The sequence below is a fragment of the Natrix helvetica genome (genome assembly GCF_964273705.1).
Source record: "Natrix helvetica genome assembly, chromosome: Z".
NCBI classification, from domain to species: Eukaryota; Metazoa; Chordata; class Lepidosauria; order Squamata; family Natricidae; genus Natrix; species Natrix helvetica.
Genome location: NC_138554.1, coordinates 133,908,223 through 133,927,588, shown reverse-complemented (window position 1 = coordinate 133,927,588; position 19,366 = coordinate 133,908,223). Strand labels below are relative to the sequence as shown.

At 43.4% G+C, this 19,366-nt stretch overlaps 1 protein-coding gene across 1 annotated transcript in view; it reads right to left on the bottom strand.

Moving 5' to 3' along the window:
• The window catches only part of WDR86 (WD repeat domain 86), a gene marked incomplete at its 3' end in the record, with an annotated part of 39,915 nt that extends 20,845 nt beyond the window's left edge, over nt 1-19,070 (bottom strand). Inside the window, exons 1-4 of the mRNA XM_081970677.1 lie at nt 19,052-19,070; nt 5,933-6,165; nt 2,717-2,858; nt 336-774 (exon numbers count right to left, since the gene is read on the bottom strand). Coding sequence (XP_081826803.1) covers nt 336-774; nt 2,717-2,858; nt 5,933-6,095 — 744 coding nt within the window. The 5' untranslated portion in view covers nt 6,096-6,165; nt 19,052-19,070. The remainder of the gene's footprint in view (nt 1-335; nt 775-2,716; nt 2,859-5,932; nt 6,166-19,051) is intronic.
• Between the last annotated feature and the right edge of the window lie 296 nt (nt 19,071-19,366).

The window sequence follows — 19,366 nt, the reverse complement described above, 5'->3', positions numbered from 1 at the left end:
TTTCCCTCTACCTATCCTAACCGAAAGCCCTATCCATTGCGGAGCTGACTGGCGACAGGGAGCCACAGCAGAGGGATGAAAGAGCCACATGCGGCTCCAGAGCCGTGGGTTGCCGACCCCTGCAATAGATAGATAAACAGACATAGATAGATTTGTTAGGATGATGTTGTTTTGTTAAGAATCCTTTTCCAACTCTGTATGCCCAGCTCTTCTGTTGTTCCTTTTTCAAACCAGCTTCCTGTCCTGCATTTTTTTTTTCCTTCCCCAAAAAATATCAATTGCACAAATACTGCAAACTTCAATACCACCTTTGGAAGAAATGCAACCTCTCTTACCTCAAGGCAAATGATGGACCCTTGATGCTCTTTGAAGACTCTCAACTGTTCCCCTGTCACAATGTTCCAAGTACGGATGGTGTAATCAGTGCTTCCCGAAAAGAGCTCCCTATTTGGAGCATCAAGTATAAGGCATAAGACAGCCCCAGTGTGTCCCAGCAGGGTCTGGTGGCAGCGCCCAGTGGACACCCACCAAACCTTGACAGTGCAGTCCGTGCTCCCCGTCACCAGGAAGTCTTGGCTCAGCTCTTCCACCTCTTCCACCTCTTCCTCCAACTCCTCCTCCTCAAGGACATCCTTCGAAGAGTAGAGCGCCAGGGCCAGGACGCAGTTGCGGTGGCCCCGAAACTCCTGGATCAGTTTTTCCTTATCCACACTCCAGCAGCGGGCAGTCCTGTCATAGGATCCGCTGAAGAGGTAATCCTTGAAAACGAGGATTCTGTTGGGAGAAAAAAGCCACTCACCAAATTTCTCATCCTGGCTTAACAAAATAACATGCATGCTATTTGTGCAGAAAGTTCACTTCGGAAGGCAGTGGTGGGTTCCGGATCCTGGTGCAACCGGTACGGTGCAAAGGTGCCCGGCATCCACCACATGAACGTGCGCAGCATGTGCATGCGTATTTACCAACTGCGACGTTTCGCGATGCCTCCACGACGCTCCAGTTGCTTAGTGGAGCGTTGCGCAGGCGCCGTATGCTCCGTGCGCATGTGCGTAAGCCCCGAAGAGCTCAAATACAGGTAAGGACGGTAGGCGGGCAGGCGGGACCTCCAGATCACCATACTGGAATGGTACCCGGTGCTCCTGACAGGCACCGGTATGCCCGTACTGGGGCGTACAGGTCGTAACCCACCACTGTTCGAAGGTTATGTTTTTCTACTATAGTAGTCTCTCAACTTACGATCACGGCTGAGATCAGAATTCCCATTGCTAAGTATGACAATTGTTAAATGAATTGCATCCAATTTTATGGCCCTTTCGGCCACGGTTATTAAGGAAACCACATGGTCGTTAAACAAATACGGCTTCCACTATTGACTTTGTTAGTTGAAAACTTCCTGAGAAGGTTGCAAAAGGAAACTTTTCTTTGTCATTCCTCTTTCCCTTCCTCCTTCCCTATCCCTTCCCAGCTAGCAGAGGGCTGAAAAAGGCTGTCAAAGCCAAAAACGGAGCATGGGGGATGCATGCAGCCTCCCCAGCTCTGTTTTCGCTGGCCGAGTCACCATGGGCCAGTTCTTTGCTGTTCCCACAGCGGTCCCGTGGGCCAGATCTAAGCATCCCACAGGCCGGATCCAGCCCCTGGGCCTCAAGTTTGACACCTCTGATCAGTGACGTGCAGTCAGGTGAGGCAAGTAAGGCACAGCCTCACCACTCTCAGCATGAAAAAAAAAAAGTAAAAGTAAAAAGCTGAGCTACTTGCTGCCTCACCGTGGATGACTCTGCTTAACCTCACTGGTGCTCTCCCTCCCCAAGTGTAGTGACTTCCTCCCCAGGCCCCCATTCATTTCTCTCTCTCACACACACACAGCTGGATAAAACTATATAAAAATCTAGCCCAGCTTCACTGATTACAAGTTTGAAAAGGCAACGTGGCTCCACCTGCAATCAAACTACACTTGGGGAGGGAGAGCACAAGTGAGCACTGAGGAGACCACAGGAGGAGGCAGGAAGCCAGGCAAAGAGCCATGCTGTAGTACACACACTTCCCCCCAGCCTCTTTCTTTTGGAAACCTCGGATCAGCTCCCCTCCGGCTTCTCTGCCTCTCCTCTCACCCCAGCCTGCCAGCAGGAGGTGGTGGGTGGGCTTTATTGTGTTCCAGGCATTTCCCACCCAGACAGCAGGCTGCATTTGCAATGGTGGAGGTGTTTGGGAAAGGCAGCAGGGGAATGGGGGGGGGGGGATGGCAGAGGAGCTGCTTTCAAGCCACTGGAAAAGATATCCAATCCAACTTTTGTGGGTGTGGGGGGTTTGTTTGAGAGTGAGTGAGAGAGGGAAGGGGTAGGAGAGATAATCCAATCCAACTTCTGTGTGTGTGTGTGTGCGTGTGTGTGTGTGTTTGAAAGAGGGGGAAGAAGGGAGAGAGGGAGGAAGGAGGGGAAGGAGAAGAAAGAGAAAAAGAAAGAAGGAGCAAAGGAGAAAAACAAATGCTGTCGCTTTAAATTGGAACTGAGCATGCCTGGCTGTGGAATTCTGGGAGTTGAAGTCCACAAGTCTAAAAATATTTGAAACCCAGCACTGTATCAGTGCCTCACCATTCATAAACCTCACCGCACGTCACTGCCTCTGATGTAGAGACTGGAAGAGAGAGAGAGGGAGGGAGGGAGGGAGAGAGCAAGTGAGTGAGTCTAGGAAACATGAAATAATCACCCTTAATATGTACCTATTCACAATGGATGTGTGTCCACGATAAATAGTGAGGCATCTTCCGGTCATCATGTCCCATTTTCTGATAGTGTGATCTGCACTGCAGGTGAAAGCAACCTCATTTTCTAAGTGGCAAAAGGTGATGTAGCTTTCATGGCCTAGAATGAATGAATAAACACACAGACAGATAGACAGATCAAACGTATTGCTATCGTTTCAATGGTGGATAATGTATGTAGGGTTGAACTGTTGGGTATCGCAACAGAGTAGGCTAGAATAGAATGGAATATAAAAAATAGAAAATAGAATAGAATTAAGAATATGGAATATAGAATAGAATAGAATAGAATAGAATAGAATAGAATAGAACAGAACAGAACAGAACGGAATATGGAATATGAAAAATATAAAATAGAATAGAATTAAAAATATTGAATAGAATAGAGAATAGAACAGAATAGAGAATAGAGAATAGAATATTAAATATGAAAAATATAAAATAGAATTAAAAATATTGAATAGAATAGAGAATAGAATAGAATAGAGAATAGAATAGAGAATAGAAAAAATAGAGAATAGAATAGAGAATAGAATAGAATAGAACAGAACAGAACAGAACAGAATAGAATTCCTTATTGGCCAAGTGTGACTGGACACACAAGGAATTTGCCTTTGGTGCATATATGCTCTCAATGTACATAAAGAAAAATAAATAGCAAACAAGCTAATAAACCCAGAAATGAAACATCTGCAGCATAACAATCAAGCACATTAAAATGTCTTTACATTGTAAAAACTTATAGATGATTTCCAGAGTATGCAGTGTTTCTCAACCTTGACACTTTAAGAAGAGTGGACCAACTCCCAGAATTACCCAGCCAGCCATCCTGGCTAGGGAATTCTGGGAGTTGAAGTCCTCCTGTCTTAAAGTGGCCAAGCTTGAGAAACACTGTAAAGGAAAAAATTGGGGTGGGAGAATAGATTCCTCCTCTGCAACTTCACCCCCATTTAAATTCTACTTCAGGATTTTAGTCAGGAAAAGCTTCAGATTGCCTGCCACCGTAGCCTGACATGTCTCTCTGCCTGCAACATCTATTTTAAAAGCAGGAGAGGCAAGGACTATCTCGCTTCTGGGCTGAGGATCGTCCCCCCAGGGCAGAATCATGAGACATAGGAGGGGGTAAAAAAGAGTATATTCGTGCATGTGATTAAGTGCGTGGGCATGTAAACAAAAGTCTAAAGCAGCCACACACTGCGCTGTTTCTATGACACTATTGACCCAGCTATATGGCATCCATACTTATTTGTTAGATTTTTATCTCACCTTTATTACTTTATAAATAACTAAAAGGCTGCAAACATTCACAATATTCCTTCCTCTTCCTCTTTTTCCCACAATAACAACCCTGTGAGGTGGGTTGGCCTGAGAGAAAGGGACTGGCCAGAAGTCACCAAGCAGCCTTTCATGCCTAAAGCGGGACTAGAACTCACAAGCTCCTTGTGATTGGCCCAAAGTCACCCAGCTGGCTTTCATGCCTAAATCGGAATTAGAACTCACCGTCTCCTTGTGATTGGCCCAAAGTCACTCAGATGGCTTTAATGACTTAGGCGGGATTAGAACTCACAGTCTCCTGGTGATTGGCCCAAAGTCACTCAACTGGCTTTAATGACTTAGGCGAGATTAGAACTCACAGTCTCCTGGTGATTGGCCCAAAGTCACCCAGCTGGTTTTCATGACTAAGGCGGAATTAGAACTCACAGTCTCCTGGTGATTGGCCCAAAGTCATCCAGCTGGTTTTCATGACTAAGGCGGGATTAGAACTCACTGTCTCCTTGTGATTGGCCCAGAGTCACTCAGCTGGCTTTAATGACTAAGACAGGACTAGAACTCACAGTCTCCTGGTGACTGGCCCAAAGTCACCTAGCTGGTTTTCATGCCTAAAGCGAAACAATCTGGTTTCTAGGCCACAATCTTAATCCTCACACCAAATTGATCTCCATATCCATCTTTTCCATACATCTGGTCAATTTGGAAGAGTTTATGTGCCAGAGGTAGATGGACTTGATTACAGGCAGTTCTCAACTTACAACCACAACTGATCCCAACATTTCTGTTGCTAAGCAAGACAGTGTTTAAATGGGTTTTGACCCATGAAAAATGACCTTTTTAGCCTTAGTTGTTAGTTGTGAAGCATTTCAGTTCTTAAGTTAGTAACACAATTTTTCTGTGGCTAACACAAAACTTTGCTTGTCAGAAGATCGTAAAAGGTGACCTCAGTTCATTGCAACTGTCATAAGTACCTGCCAATTGCCAAATACCTGGATTTTAATCACATGAGGATGCAGTATGTATGAAAAATAGTCAAGCCACTTTTTTCATTCATTTCCATTTTACCTTTACCTACAGTCACTAAGTGTATGGTTGTAAGTTGAGGATGCCAAGGGACAGAGTGGCTCAGTGGCTAAGACGCTGAGCTTGTCGGCAGTTCGGCAGTTCGAATTCCTAGTGCCACATAACTGAGTGAGCTCCCGTTACTTGTTCCAGCTTCTGCCAACCTAGCAGTTTGAAAGCATGTAGAAAAATAGGAACCACCTTTGGTGGGAAGATAACAGCGTTCTCTGCACCTTCGGTGTTGAGGATTACCTGCATAGCAGCAATGGGTGTACTGTTGGGAGACTGAACAGCTAGACTGGGGGACGAGTCATTTTGGAGAAGATCATCAAAAGCCAACATCAACTTCCTGGCATGTCGGTCAATCAACCAACTGCAAAGATCCAGCTCCCTTATAGTTTTATATAGCAAAATCTAATAATATTAGACAAGGTGGGAAGAAAGAGAAAAGGATGGCCAGCAGCCACATGGACAGATTATATTCCAACAGAAACGGGTCCACCATTGGAAGTTTTGAAGGACCAGATTGGAGATAATTCACCTGGAGAACGCCCATCTCTCTGGTTGCTGAGGATCAATATTGACTAGATCGCGGGTGTCAAACTTGCATCGTCATGGCGGCGTCATGTGACGTATCGGGACTTCCCCCCTTTCACTAAAACCAGGCAGGGGCGGGGCTAGGATGTGACGCAACTGGCCTGCAGGTCACAAGTTTGACACCCCTGGACTAGATGGTCCATAATCAATTTATATCCTGGAACCAAAGGACAAATTTTGGACCAAAAGACCTCCAAAGTCCCTCCCAACTCTATTATTCTGTCATTCTGTCATTCTACCTACCTTGAAAGTGGGCCTGACATTGGTTGTTGGCAGTGCTCCAGAGTCGTGCCGTCCCATCCTCACTGCCCGTTAGCAGCCACTGCCCGTCTGGACTTAGGCTGATCCAGTTGATGCCTCCTTGGTGGTCTGTGCAGATTTTGAGGGCTGAAGAGCTGCTCCCCATTCTGCCACAGGGCAGTGGCTGGGATGGGGACACCCATCAAATCCAGATCATCTTAAGACCAGGAGAAAGCCTTACGAAGACAAAAGAACATTAAAACCGATTAAGCCATCTTTTGGGGTTAAAAAAATCAGCAAAAGAGCCATTGCTTTCTATTTCTAACACATAACATTCAAATGATACATTTTCCTAAATTACTCAGGCACACAACTGTATTTCCTTAGCCAGAAGTGCACATTCATCAAACAAAGCACATGCTACTCCATAGTATACCATGAAGCTGACCTTGAAAAAAAATGTCAGCAGGCTTCTGCTGATTCAGAACATTGAAGGAAGGAATATTGACCAAAACCTACTGAAATGCTGACATCGTTTCTCAATTTTCTAACAGAAAATGAGGGTTTTGTTTGTTCGTCTTGTGCGTGAGAGAAGCAAAAAATATAGGAAGTTCTCGATTTAGTATAATTCTAGCTGTTGGTTACTTTTATTATTCAAAATAATCCTGGGCCAGTACAAATGAATCTGTCCATGATTTAAAATCTACAAATGAGAACAGACTCTGGGTCCATACGGGTAATCCTTGACTTATGTTAATTTGCTTATGAATGTTCGAAGTTATGACGGAACACCCCCCCCCCAATACTTTCCAAAGTTCTGATGTCCAACCAACACCTCCTGTACATGTTTTTGTTGCTCAGCAAGTATCCTGCTTTCACAATACTGTGATTTTTTTCAGAAACTAGTGTTTCCTTCCAGTACCTAGCAAAACACACCTTGATTCACAACATTGATTCACTCACCAATCACAATATCTGCTTAACAACCACTCTCTTCATTTTACGACCACAGTTTTCACTTAATGACTACCACACAAAAGGTCGTAAAATCGGATCCGGTCACATGATGCACTGCTCTGTGACAATAATGACTTGCAGGACTCAAATACAGTTGTACTTCAAGGACTACCTGTGTATCTTTCAAAAAATAAGTATGTTTGTTTACCAGGGAAAAATGTTTTCCTTACTTTAGGAATTTAATTCCCTACCTCAGCAATGGCGAACCTTTCTCCTCAGTTCTAAGTTGCTTCTCTCCTTGATTAGTTTCCACCCATTGCTTCTTGTCCTGCCTTCAGGTGCCTTGGAGAATAGCTTGACTCCCTCTTCTTTGTAGCAACCCCTGAGATATTGGAACACTGCTATCATGTCTCCCCTAGTCCTTCTTTCTCTTAAGCTAACCATACCCAGTTCCTGCAACCGTTCTTCATATGTTTTAATCTCCAGTCCCCTAATCCTCTTTGTTGCTCTTCTCTGCACTCTTTCTGGAGTCAATAAGCATACATCAGGGCAAGAATATATATTTTTCAGTTCACAGATCTATTCTGGTAATCCAAAGGTAAACACATGTCTGGTGTTGGGAGATCTGTAAAAATATCGCCCTGCTAAATTTAAGCAAGAGACCCCATCCAAAATTGTGCAAGGCATCCTGATCATAAGCCAACGTCTGAAATAGGGAAAGGAATGGTAGGATTTAATAAAAGTTTATACAGGTAGTTCTCTAGTTAATATGGTAGTTGAGCCTGGCAATTAAAGTCGTATCAACCATAAAACAACTCACTCTTTTTTACCACCTTATTTGCAGCAGTCGTTAAGCAAATGCACTGTTCCCTATTGGGAGTTTTTCTTCTTCTTGGAACTGGAAGTAAATGCCAGTTTGCAACAAAATCGTTATAAATCGCGATCATGTGTTGTAAACTGCTTGTTTTTATAAAGTTTTTAAAATGTCTTTTTAAATATAGATAATTTTTAGATGCTTTTTGTTTTAGCTTTGTTGTACGTTGTCCAGAGTCCGTTGATCAGCCCGTTGAGCATCTACGGGGAATTGGACAAACAAATAAATGAAATAAGAGAACTAAACTCCAGAATTGCAAAACATCTGGGGCAATTCCCATACCATTATTGTAACTGAAAGGTGATACCCCATTCACCTCTGGATTAACTCTTCAGTTGTGTAAACATTTCTTCCCAAAATAGCAAGAAATATTCCAATAAAATAACATGAAGTATTAGGCACCTACAGTTCACAGGAAGCACAATTTATGAAGCAGCTACAATTCACAGGAAGTCAGCAAATGGTCAATGTGGGTTTTTAAGATGATACGAATGAGATTACCTATTACAGGACCTGGACAATATCTGCTTTTGTCATCCTAAAAGCTTACAGAGATCTTGCATTAAGCAGTTTTATACTGCTTCACCCAAGCAGCTTTTTAAAAAAATCTCCACAATGACACCCCCCTATAGAAGAATCATCAAAAATTATTATACAATCTGCTGATTACAGATAGTCCTCAGTTTATGACAAAATTGAGAGCAGAATCTCCACTGATAATCAAGGCAAATGAATTACCATCACTTTTATGAGCTTTTTTTTTGCTATGGTTGTTAAGCAGATCACTGCAGTTGTTAAGTGAATCGTCCAGTTAAGTAAATTTCCCCTACGGAGTTTGCTTGTTGGAAGCCAGCTGGGAAGGTTGCAAATGGAAATCCCATGACCCCAGGACACTGAAACAGTTGTAAGTACATGCCAGTTGCCAACTGCTCAAATGCTGGTCACTTGACTATGGGGATGCTATTCTAAATGCAAGGACCAGTTGTTAGTAACTTTTTCCAGTGTCGTCACTAAATGAAGGGTTGTAAATCAAGGACTATGAATCCCACTCTCTATATCCAGGGGAAGCACTTTCATAATCCTGGGGTCAGCACCAAGAAGGTTTGTCTTGTACACATAGTCCTTGAGTTACAAGAGTTCATTACAACCGTGACTGTTCAAAGTTACAACATCCCTGAAAAAAATGACTCTTATTTCCGTTTTTCACATTTACAACCATTGCAACTTCCCCATGGCCACATGATCAAAACAGAGCAACTGACTCATATTTATGACGGCTGCAGTGTCCCGGGTTCATTTGGTCACCTTTTGCGACTTTCTGATGAGAGAAGTCAACGGGGAAGCTAAGATTCACTTAACGATTAAATCATTTTTCCAAGATGCCTAAGAAAAAAAGGAAACCAAAAGAATTCTCTGAGAGACATTCAGATATTTTCAGCCTCTCCAAAGAAGAGAAGAAAAACATTTTGCAGAGATTTATAACTGGACGCAACCGGGCTGGATGGAAAATCTGCTATGGGAGAAAGATCTCAACATGATGGGACTACTCCGGGAGATAACAATCTACAACCGAGGTTAGTAGAGTATCTCCCTGATTATGCATGCTCCCGAAATATTAGAGATTTTGAAACGCTGGGTGCAAGGCCAAAGCTCTTGCGGCCACAGGAATTTCACTCCCACACACAAGGAGAAATGTATGATTCTCCCCAAACTTCTGAGCAAGATATGGAAAGCTATCGTAATCAAATAGAATTCTTTGAAAATGAGCTATTTCAAGCCAAAAGGGCTTATTCCATGTTCATGTCAGAGAAGAGAGATTCCCATGCTTTTCAAATTTCTGAAAACGCCATCTTGCCTTCTTCTCCAAAGCCTAAGACACACACCCTGGTGGATATTGTTTCAGGCAAATCAGAACAGAGAGATGTGCACACGTCACAATTGCCACGTAATCTTCTTTGTTCTCCAATTCCACATGCCATGCAGGCAGAAATATTACAGCCAAGAAATGTGGCTGCAGCACCATCTCCTGGCAGAAATAATTTAATGCAACAGACTCCAGAGGCAGAGGTAGAGGCAGAAGACAAGGTCGTCGTGGTCCAAGGCATGATCCACAAGCTCCACTCGTCACATTGGCCTTAACCAACGATCCACAACCTGATCCAGAGTACGACAGACGTCTTTTGTGGACTTTGGACAGTGGCACAGCTTTACACGTTACTTACAGAAAGGAACTTTTCACAGAGATGCACGAGCCTGAATCTGATCTTCGGGAACTGTACTCCTTCTCCAACCACCCTTGTAAGGTCATGGGAAAAGGAACTGTTTATGTTGAAGAGCTCGATACATTCATCCCTGATGTTTATTACATATCTTCAGCAACCAGTAATTTGCTTAGTCAGTGTCACTTATTTAGAGTGTTAAAGTTCCAGGTTCACCACCTCGAGAAAGCAAGTTACATAGTTAAAGATGGAGATATTGTTGCTGAAACCATGCTAATTGGTGGTGTTTATTACTTAAAGCCAAAGCCTAAACCGCAAGCACAGGCAAGTATGCAAACTCCAAAAAGGGAAAGCACAGGCCCAGAGAGAGTTGGTTCAGAGAGAGATCCTGTTGCTACTCCAAAGGCTCCTAAAGCCAACAAACAGAAAATAAAGAAGCAGGTTGCTCAGAGCAAGCCTGAGGTTCCTCATGAACTGCTAATGTTGAAAATTCACTAACTGGTAAACCTTTGCATTCCAGGTGTATCCACAAGTGGCATAGAAGATTGGGGCACACCAGTTTCCGTGTTCTTAGAAAAATGCCGGAGTTCGCAAAAGGTTTGGATCTAAAGGGGTGTAAGGTGTTTTTGGATTGTGCAGTTTGCAGGAAAGCAAAATCCAAAGCAGCAACCATTCCCAAACACGCTACACGCCTGTCAACACGCATTTTTGATTTGGTACACACTGACATAGTAGGTCCTTTTCCACCAACAATTGGTGGTAGAAAGTATTTTCTGACAATTGTTGATAATCATTCTAGATATGGATTTGTATATCCTATGAAAGAGAAATCTGAAACCTTTCAGATCTTTAAAGACTTTGCAGCATTTGTTTCTACCCAATACCAAGTTCGCATCGCCAGAATCCAGAGTGACCGTGGTGCAGAATTCATGTCTCAGCGTTTCCAGGACTGGATGCGTAAGAATGGAATTCTTCATCAGACATCCGCTCCATACACACTGGCTCATTACGATCTTTAAAGCGCTCCATGGCTCAGGACCTAGTTACTTGCGGGATCGTATTCTGCCCCATACATCCCTACGACCCATCCGCTCGCACAGAGAGGGACTTCTCCAGGTGCCGTCCACCAGACAGTGCCATGGGGCGGCGCCTAGGAGCAGAGCCTTCTCTGTGGCGGGCCCAGCCCTGTGGAATGACCTCCCCCCGGATATTAGGACCACTACTGACCTCCGCTCCTTCCGTGTCAAGCTCAAGACCCACCTTTTCCAAATAGCTGGCCTGGCTCAACCATAACTTCGTAACGCTCCTGATGGGTTTTTTAATTTAGTAATTTTATTTAAGGGGATTTTAAATTGTGTTTTAATTGTCTTTCACTTATAAGTCAACTCTCCTCCATGCACATATGTATATGTCTCTGTTCTTTTTGTATATATGTTTGTCTTATATGTATTTTTATCCGTTTTGATTGTACGCCGCCCCGAGTCCTTCGGGAGAGGGTTGCGGCTAATCAAATAAAATTATTATTATTATTATTATTATTATTATTATTATTATTATTATTATTATTATTATCATAACAGAGTTGCAGAACGAAGACAAGGGGTTCTACAAACCATGATGCGTTGTCTCCTAGAAGACACCAATCTCAGTAACATATACTGGGGTGAAGCTATCAAATATGCAAATTACATTGTCAACCATACTTGGAGCAGTGTAATAAATCAAACTCCTTTCTACATGATGTATGGCTATGAGCCTGATCTCAAGAACCTCCATATTTTTGGTTCATACGCTATGGTGAACATTCCCTTAGCTCAAAGAAGAAAAGGAGGTCCAGTAGCAAAGAGACTGAGATTTATGGGTATTGATGATAATTCACAATGGAGCAAATTTATTGACCCTAAACATGTAATTGTGATTTCACAATCTGCTAATTTTGAGGAAGATATTGACTGGTCCAGGATTCATTCCAATGATCCTGGAGTTTATTTTCCTAGAGATGATGTTGCAGATGCCACACAGCCTGATGACCAAGATTCACAGGCAGATATTCCTTCTATCAGTTCTTCACAACCTGATGTTCTCTCTTCGCAAGCCACAGATGCTGATGCTAGCGACGAATGTGAGGACGAGGATGAAGAAGAAGAAGAATGGACTATTGTTCCGAGACGTTCCAAGAGGGTCACAAAAGGAATCCCTCCACAACGATATTCGTGGCAACTGACAAAAACACCCTTGCCTTTGATTTGCAATGTTACACTTCCTCCTGATACATTCACACAAATCAAGCTTCCTGATTCAGAGCAAGACAAATGGTATGAAGCAATGCAGGATGAAATGGACAGTTTAAAGAAACTGAATGTGTTTACACCTGCCAAACCTCCAGCAAACGAAAAAGTCATTGGCACTCAATGGGTCTACAGAATCAAGAAGAAACCGAATGGTGAGTCATTGTACAAGGCTAGACTTGTAGCTCAGGGTTTCGCTCAATGTTATCCTGAGGACTACACAAACACTTACTCACCAACAGTCAGAACTGAAAGTGTAAAAATTGCTTTAACCACTGCAACTATTCTTGGTTTAGAAGTTTTCCAGTTTGATGTGGATACGGCTTATCTACATGCTGACCTAGATGAAGAGATCTACGCGAGAGGACCTCCAGGATTCCAACAGCAAGAAGGGGATACCTGGTTCCTAAACAAAAGTCTTTATGGTCTGAAACAGTCAGGTTTGATGTGGTACTTATGTCTTACTGACAAACTAAATTCAATGGGCTTTATTAAGTCGAAGACTGATGAGTGCGTGTTCACAAAAAGATCTAACAATGCATATGAGATAATTCTTGTTTATGTTGATGACATTGTTTACATTGGTCCAAATAAGAAAATGAGTGAGATTTTTGCTAAAAGTTTGCAGAGATACTTCACATTGAAATCTTTAGGTCATATTAGCACTTATTTAGGTGTTCAGGTTGACGAAACACAGAAGGGGTTTAGTCTTTCACAAGAAGAGAAAATTGACCACATTCTGCATCATTGCAACATGAAGAATGCTAACACAACAAAGACACCCATGCAAACAGATTTTCACAACTTAACACATGAACCAAGTCCTGAGTTCGAAGATCAAACACTTTATCGTTCAGTCATTGGGTCACTGTTGTACATTAGTAGTTGGACCAGACCCGACATTGCACTTAGTGTTAATCTCTTAACACATACTGATTATGCAGAATTATGTTGTTATGCAGATTCTGATTGGGCAAGTGATAAGAAATCACGCAAAAGTACTTCAGGTTACATGATGTTCCTGAATGGATGTCCTGTTTACTGGCAAGTGAGAAAACAGAGTTTTGTTTCATGTTCATCTACTGAAGCTGAATATGCTTGTGTTTCGGATGCATGTAATTCTCTAACATGGTTTGATGCTTTCATCACAGATATCTGGACACGTCCGATTCGACCAATCACCGTGATGGAAGATAATGAATCAGTGGTTTATATTTCTGAGTCACATTTCACAGGTTCTAGGTCCAGACACATTGACATTCGTTATCAAAGCACAAATCAAGTAGTTAAACAAGGTTTTGTTAAATTGCAATATGTATCTACACATGATCAAATTACTGACGTGCTCAACAAACTGCTTCCAGCAGCTCAACACGGGTGTCTGCGGAAGAAGATGCCTTATTTGATGATTTGATGAAATCAGCTCAACTAGCAAAAGAAGGGGTGTCACTGCATTAATTGGTTTGCTAGCTGCACTGAAAATTTACTGCGCAGGTCACAGTTCTTATCTGCAAGTGATTTAGTACGCATGCTCCTTCACATTCCTTTACTTTCTCTTCTGATCTTCTGTTCGCTTGCCAGGAGGCAGGCACATAGCTTTGTCAAGATGTGATTAATTCAGTTAGCAAGTTTTGTATTTTTATTTTCTTTTATATTAAAAATGTTTTTATTAGAACATGCTTCGGGTTTATTTTCGCTTATTCAAAAGTATGCTACAAGGAATGCCAAGATCCTCACCTCCTTAATTCAGGACGAAATTCACACCCTAACAGATGGTTTGGGCGCATAGTGGGTTTTCAATGCTGTTGTAATGCCGCCCAGGGAACTGCTTGGAGTGGGGTTGGCTCCAACAGGTTCTTTGCAGTTTCAAAAACCTCTCAGGTGTGCATGGCCATTTTTGTACAGAGGGCAATTCGAGTTTGCCGCTCAAAATGGCCGCTCGATGCCACGCAGAGAGCTCCGGGCGGGATCTACTTGCTGGATTCGCTGTTCTTCTTCTTCGCCTATTTGCCTTCCTATCCCACCTTCGTCGCCAGTATTAGATTGGGTATTGAGATTGGGCAGAGACAGGCTTGTGGTAACAGCAGCTCTTTATTAACAGTAGAACAGTATGTACAATCCAGCAACTGATTGGTTTAACAGCAGCCCTTTTATAGGAAGCTATCAGTTCTCTCAACCAATAGGATTCAATCTCTGTTCCCGCCGGAACAGAGGACCTTGGTGGAAACCATGGTAGTTAGAGTGAATATATAAGTCTAACATATTGTGTCACAACCCCTGATATGCCCAAATACGGGAGGGAGCATACTGCTTCCATTTTCTATCGGGTCACCCTAGGAGCCATCCAGGCAGAAAGCCATTTTTTTAATGTTGCCTTGTTACATTTGTGTTGCATTTGTGCTGATAAATAAATTGTCCTAGAAATAGATCTATACTAGGCTCCCTTTATTTATTTATCAGCACAAATGCAACACAAATGTAACAAGGCAACATTAAAAAATGGCTTTCTGCCTGAATGGCTCCTAGGGTGAGCCGATAGACAGAAAAGGGAAACAGTATGCTCCCCCCCCCCCATATTTGGGCATACCAGGGGTTGTGACACAATATATATGTGCAGTACTACTGTATCTTCATTTTATATGTCAAAATGGGTTTGTGGCTCCCGGTGGTCTGTTTTTTTTCTGTGGGAGAAGGGTCCAAATGGCTCTTTGAGTGTATAAGGTTGCCGACCCCTGAATGAGTGTAACGTGTGAATATTAACAATTCATTTTGTTCCTGGAAGTTAGAGGCATATCAGGAAAACATAAGGGTCGACTCATGTTTGTGAACTCATACTGGACTGCACTGCTATACCAAAGTTTTGGTGTTGCATTTCATTGTTTTGCATGGCACTTAGTTACAAGCACATGAAAAATAAATCAACTAATTTTGTCCTCTTTATCACCGGATATTGTAAAGCGCCATTTCTCAAGCTTAGCAACTTTTAAATGTTTGGGTTCCCTAGGCAGCGATTTTGAGAATTGAAATCCAGACATCTTAGAAGCTGCTGAGGTTGAAAAATGCTTCTCTAGAGCCCAAATTATATTTATTTTATCACAGAGACTAGAATACCAAGGCAATCGCATGCATGACACATCATTGCAGAAATTACACCCATGATGACATTTGGATCATTTTCATACAGTATCACTTGCCCCTGGTCTTCTCCATGAACACCAATGAACCACAAACATTGGTTTAGCAACTGTTTCAAATTATGACAGTGTTGAAAAAAGTTACTTAGGACGTCCACATACTTATTACCATCTCTTTAAGGTCATGTGATGGCAATTATGGTGCTTGGTAACCTGTATGTATTTAAGACGATAGCATGGTCCCAGAGTCTTTTGAACAATATTTGTGACTGCCCAGCAACCAAGTCAATGGGGGAAGCTGGATCCACTTAATGACCGTGGCAGAAAAATTGGGCAAGGGGGAGTCACTTAATAACTGCATCACTTAGAGATGGAATTCCGGTCCCAATTCTGGTTGTAAGTTGAGAACTAGTTGTAGCTTAATATTCCACAGCTACAAGAACTCCCTGACTTACAACAGTTCACTTAGTGATCATTTGAAATTACAACGGCACTGAAAAAGGTGACTTATGCCCATTTTTCACACTTACCATCAATGCAGCATCCCCCAATGGTCATGTGATCAAAATTCAGATGCTTGGCTACTGGGTCGTATTTATTACGGTTGCAGTATCCTGGGGCCATGTGATCCTCTTCTGACAAGCAGTCAATGGGAAATGGATTCATTTAACAAACATGTTACTAACTGAACAATTGTAGTGATTTGCTTAACAACTGTAACAAGAATGGTCATAAAATGGGGCAAAACTCACTTAACAAATGTCTCACTTAGCAATGGACATTTTGGGCTCGATTGTGATTGTAAGTCGTGTACTGCCTAAACTTCCATGAAATGGGTGGGATTCATAGCTTAATATAATCTAGGTCAGGGGTGTCAAACTCTTGGCTGTGGGCAGGATGCATCAGGCGCTGGCCACGCCCACGCCAGGTTTAGCGAAGGGGGAGAAAAGGAGCGATACGTCGCGTGATGCTGCAAGTTTTACACCCCTGATCCAAGTCATAAGGAAGAAAAATACGTAGACCCCTTGCTATCCATGGTTGCAGTGAAAGGATAAGCAAGGATGTCCATTAGAAACAATAGTTATGTACATTATCCATACAGCAGGCTACTTCACGCAGAGCAAACTCCCTTAGGGCTGAATTCATAAACTCCATTGACATGTGATTTGCTTACTTTTGGCTTAGCCGTGGTATTTGTAAATCATGGTTTATGATTTAATAGGTTGGGCCAAGACAGCCATTAAGAGTTCTCAAGAGATCTGTAAGAAACCCCAAAAGGTCAGCGTGACCCCGATCTAATTCTGCTGGATGTAGTATGTGCTACAAACAATACAACAATTCTTGGAAGGAACAGAATTGATTATAGTAAATGGAATTAGACAGATTATTCTGCTCTTCTTAATTTGCTTATTGCATTAGACTGGTCTTGGCTGACTGCAAAAAGCTAATTGTAGGTAGCCTTTGAACTCTGGTGCTGGAGAAGGCGATCCAACAGGTCAGTCCTAGAGGAGGTCAACCCTGACTGCTCTTTAGAAGCCAAATCCTGAAGGTGAAACTCAAATAGTTTGGCCACCTAATGAGAAGCAAGGACTAACTGGAGAAGAGCCTCATGCTGGGAAAGATGGAGGGCAAAAGAAGAAGGGGACGACAGAGAATGAGGTGGCTGGCTGGAATTACCGAAGCAGTCAGTGTGAGCTTAAATGGACTCCAGAGGATGATAGAGGACAGGAAGGCCTGGAGTAACGTTGTCCATGGGGTCGCGATGGGTTGGACACGACTTAGCAACTAACAACAACAAGCTGGTCTTCAATTTATGATCACAATTAAGGCCAGAATGTCTTGCTGTACATGGCGGTTGTTTAGTCAGACGTGCCTAATTCTTCTTTCTTTCTTTTTTTTGCAACGGTGGTTAAACAAATCACTGCAGCTAGTAAGTGAATTATGTGGTTGTTAAGTGAATCTGCTTTCATCCATTGACTTTGCTTATCAGAAGCCAGCTGGGAAAGGTCACGTCATTGCAAGCACTGTAAATATATACCAAGTGCCCAAATTTTGATCACATGATCCTGTGGGATGCTAAAAACATGGTAAGTTGAAAGACCAATTGTAAACCATTATTTTTCAATGCCATTGTGACTTTGAACAGTCACTAAACAAATCTGTAGAATTATGTAGGATCAGACTAGGTTATTAATTGGATGAGGGACCACGAGGAGATCTCAGAGTTGCAGGCTATTTTTTTTTATTTCATTTCATTTCATTTATTAAAAAAAAACATTTATATAGGCACCCATCTTATATCCAACTCTGGTCAGCTCCTACTTGGCTGGGAAGCTTAAACATATAGTAAAATATAGTAAAGCAACAGTAACACACTTGGGGATTGTTCCTAAGAAAATTTCATTTTATAAAATCATCACGAGTGGAAGTGAACTGAAAGAAGATGTTAGAGGAGAATAAAAACTCCTACATGGTTCAGCAAAGGTGTCCAACCCTGGCAATTTTAAGACTTGCTGACTTCAATCCACAGAATATCTACGCAACTTTCAAAGGCTTGTGTGGAATTTTGGTGATTAAAGTCCACAAGTCTTAAATGTTGGCAAGGCTGCACACCTCTAGAGTTTTATTTTAAAAGGAAAACACCTTTTTCAGGGTGTGATTTTTAATGGGAGGGAAGAGTTCCTAGCAGCCCATGTTAACACCCCCAACCCAGCCCTTCCCAAGTTCAATGTGGCTTCCTCTTACAAACCGGGCATCGGGTTTAAATCGAACCTCCCCTCCCCACCCTCATGGAAGTGTGCATGGAGCCTTCCTTCCATGGTTCTCCGCCAAATAGATACGAGGGGGCTTCAATACCCTGACATCTGGACTACACCAGATCTGGGAAAGCGAAATCCAAGCTCAACTTGGGGCCGAGATGGTCATCGCATTGGGGGAGGGAAGGGGGAAAGACGAGAAGAGGAGGAGGAGGCAGCCTTTCCCCCTTTCACGGCTCGCCCCCTGCCCACATTTGGCGATGTAGCCGAGCGCGAAGCCCTCTCCGACTTTGCGCCGCGGTTTCCCTAACGTCCACCGGCGACTGGCTGGGCTGTAGCTGACCCCGCTTTCTCTCCAGCTCCACCCCACCCCCGGGCAGCCTCGGCTCGCTGCTTTCTCAACCCTAGAGGCGCCTTCCGCCCCCTCCCCTTGCCTCCCCGCGGCGGAGCAACGCCCCCAACCCAACCCCCGGCGATTTCGCCCGCTTCCTCTCCAGACGCGCAGCGTGCATTCCCAAAGACGCCCCCTCGCTTTGTTTCTTTTCTTTCCTTCCCCCACCGGGAGAAGACCCGGACGCCCACTCCCCCAGATTTCTATCTTCCAGGCTCGCCATCCCCTTAGGACTCCTTCCTCCACATCTCAAACTCCCCCCTCTTCGCGCATTCTCCCGCCACCTTCCCTCTTCATTTTCGCTGACCAAGACGCGCCGCCGCCGCCTGGCGCTCCCCTGGCACGTAACCGTTTCCACACGCGCGTACCTCCCTCTTACCCCATCCGCCGTATCTCCCACGCGCGCAAAACATCCACACGACATTGTGAGACTGCACTCTGGAGTGCGCGCGTAAGGAACCCGCAGCCATACACATGCACAATTTTTCTTCTTAAGAACTCACCAGCCTTGGTGAGAGTTTGCTACCAGGAGGAAGCTTCGTCTTGATCTGGAATGCACGTATACATTTTGCCACATTTTCCCTCCTTTTCAGATTTAAATGAAATGGCAGTGCTCTCTTATCTCTCTCCCCCCTCCATTAACTCACAAGAGTATTTTCCCTACTTTTGAACCCCTTCAATTTTCCAATGATGATATAGTTTGCAAAGACACCCACCATTGGTTGTGGGCTTCAGATCCTACCCACCCCCACCCCCCCGTTGGGAGTATGCTCCCAACTGCTCCACAGCCTTAACTTCCTGGGAGGGGGAGGGCAGGA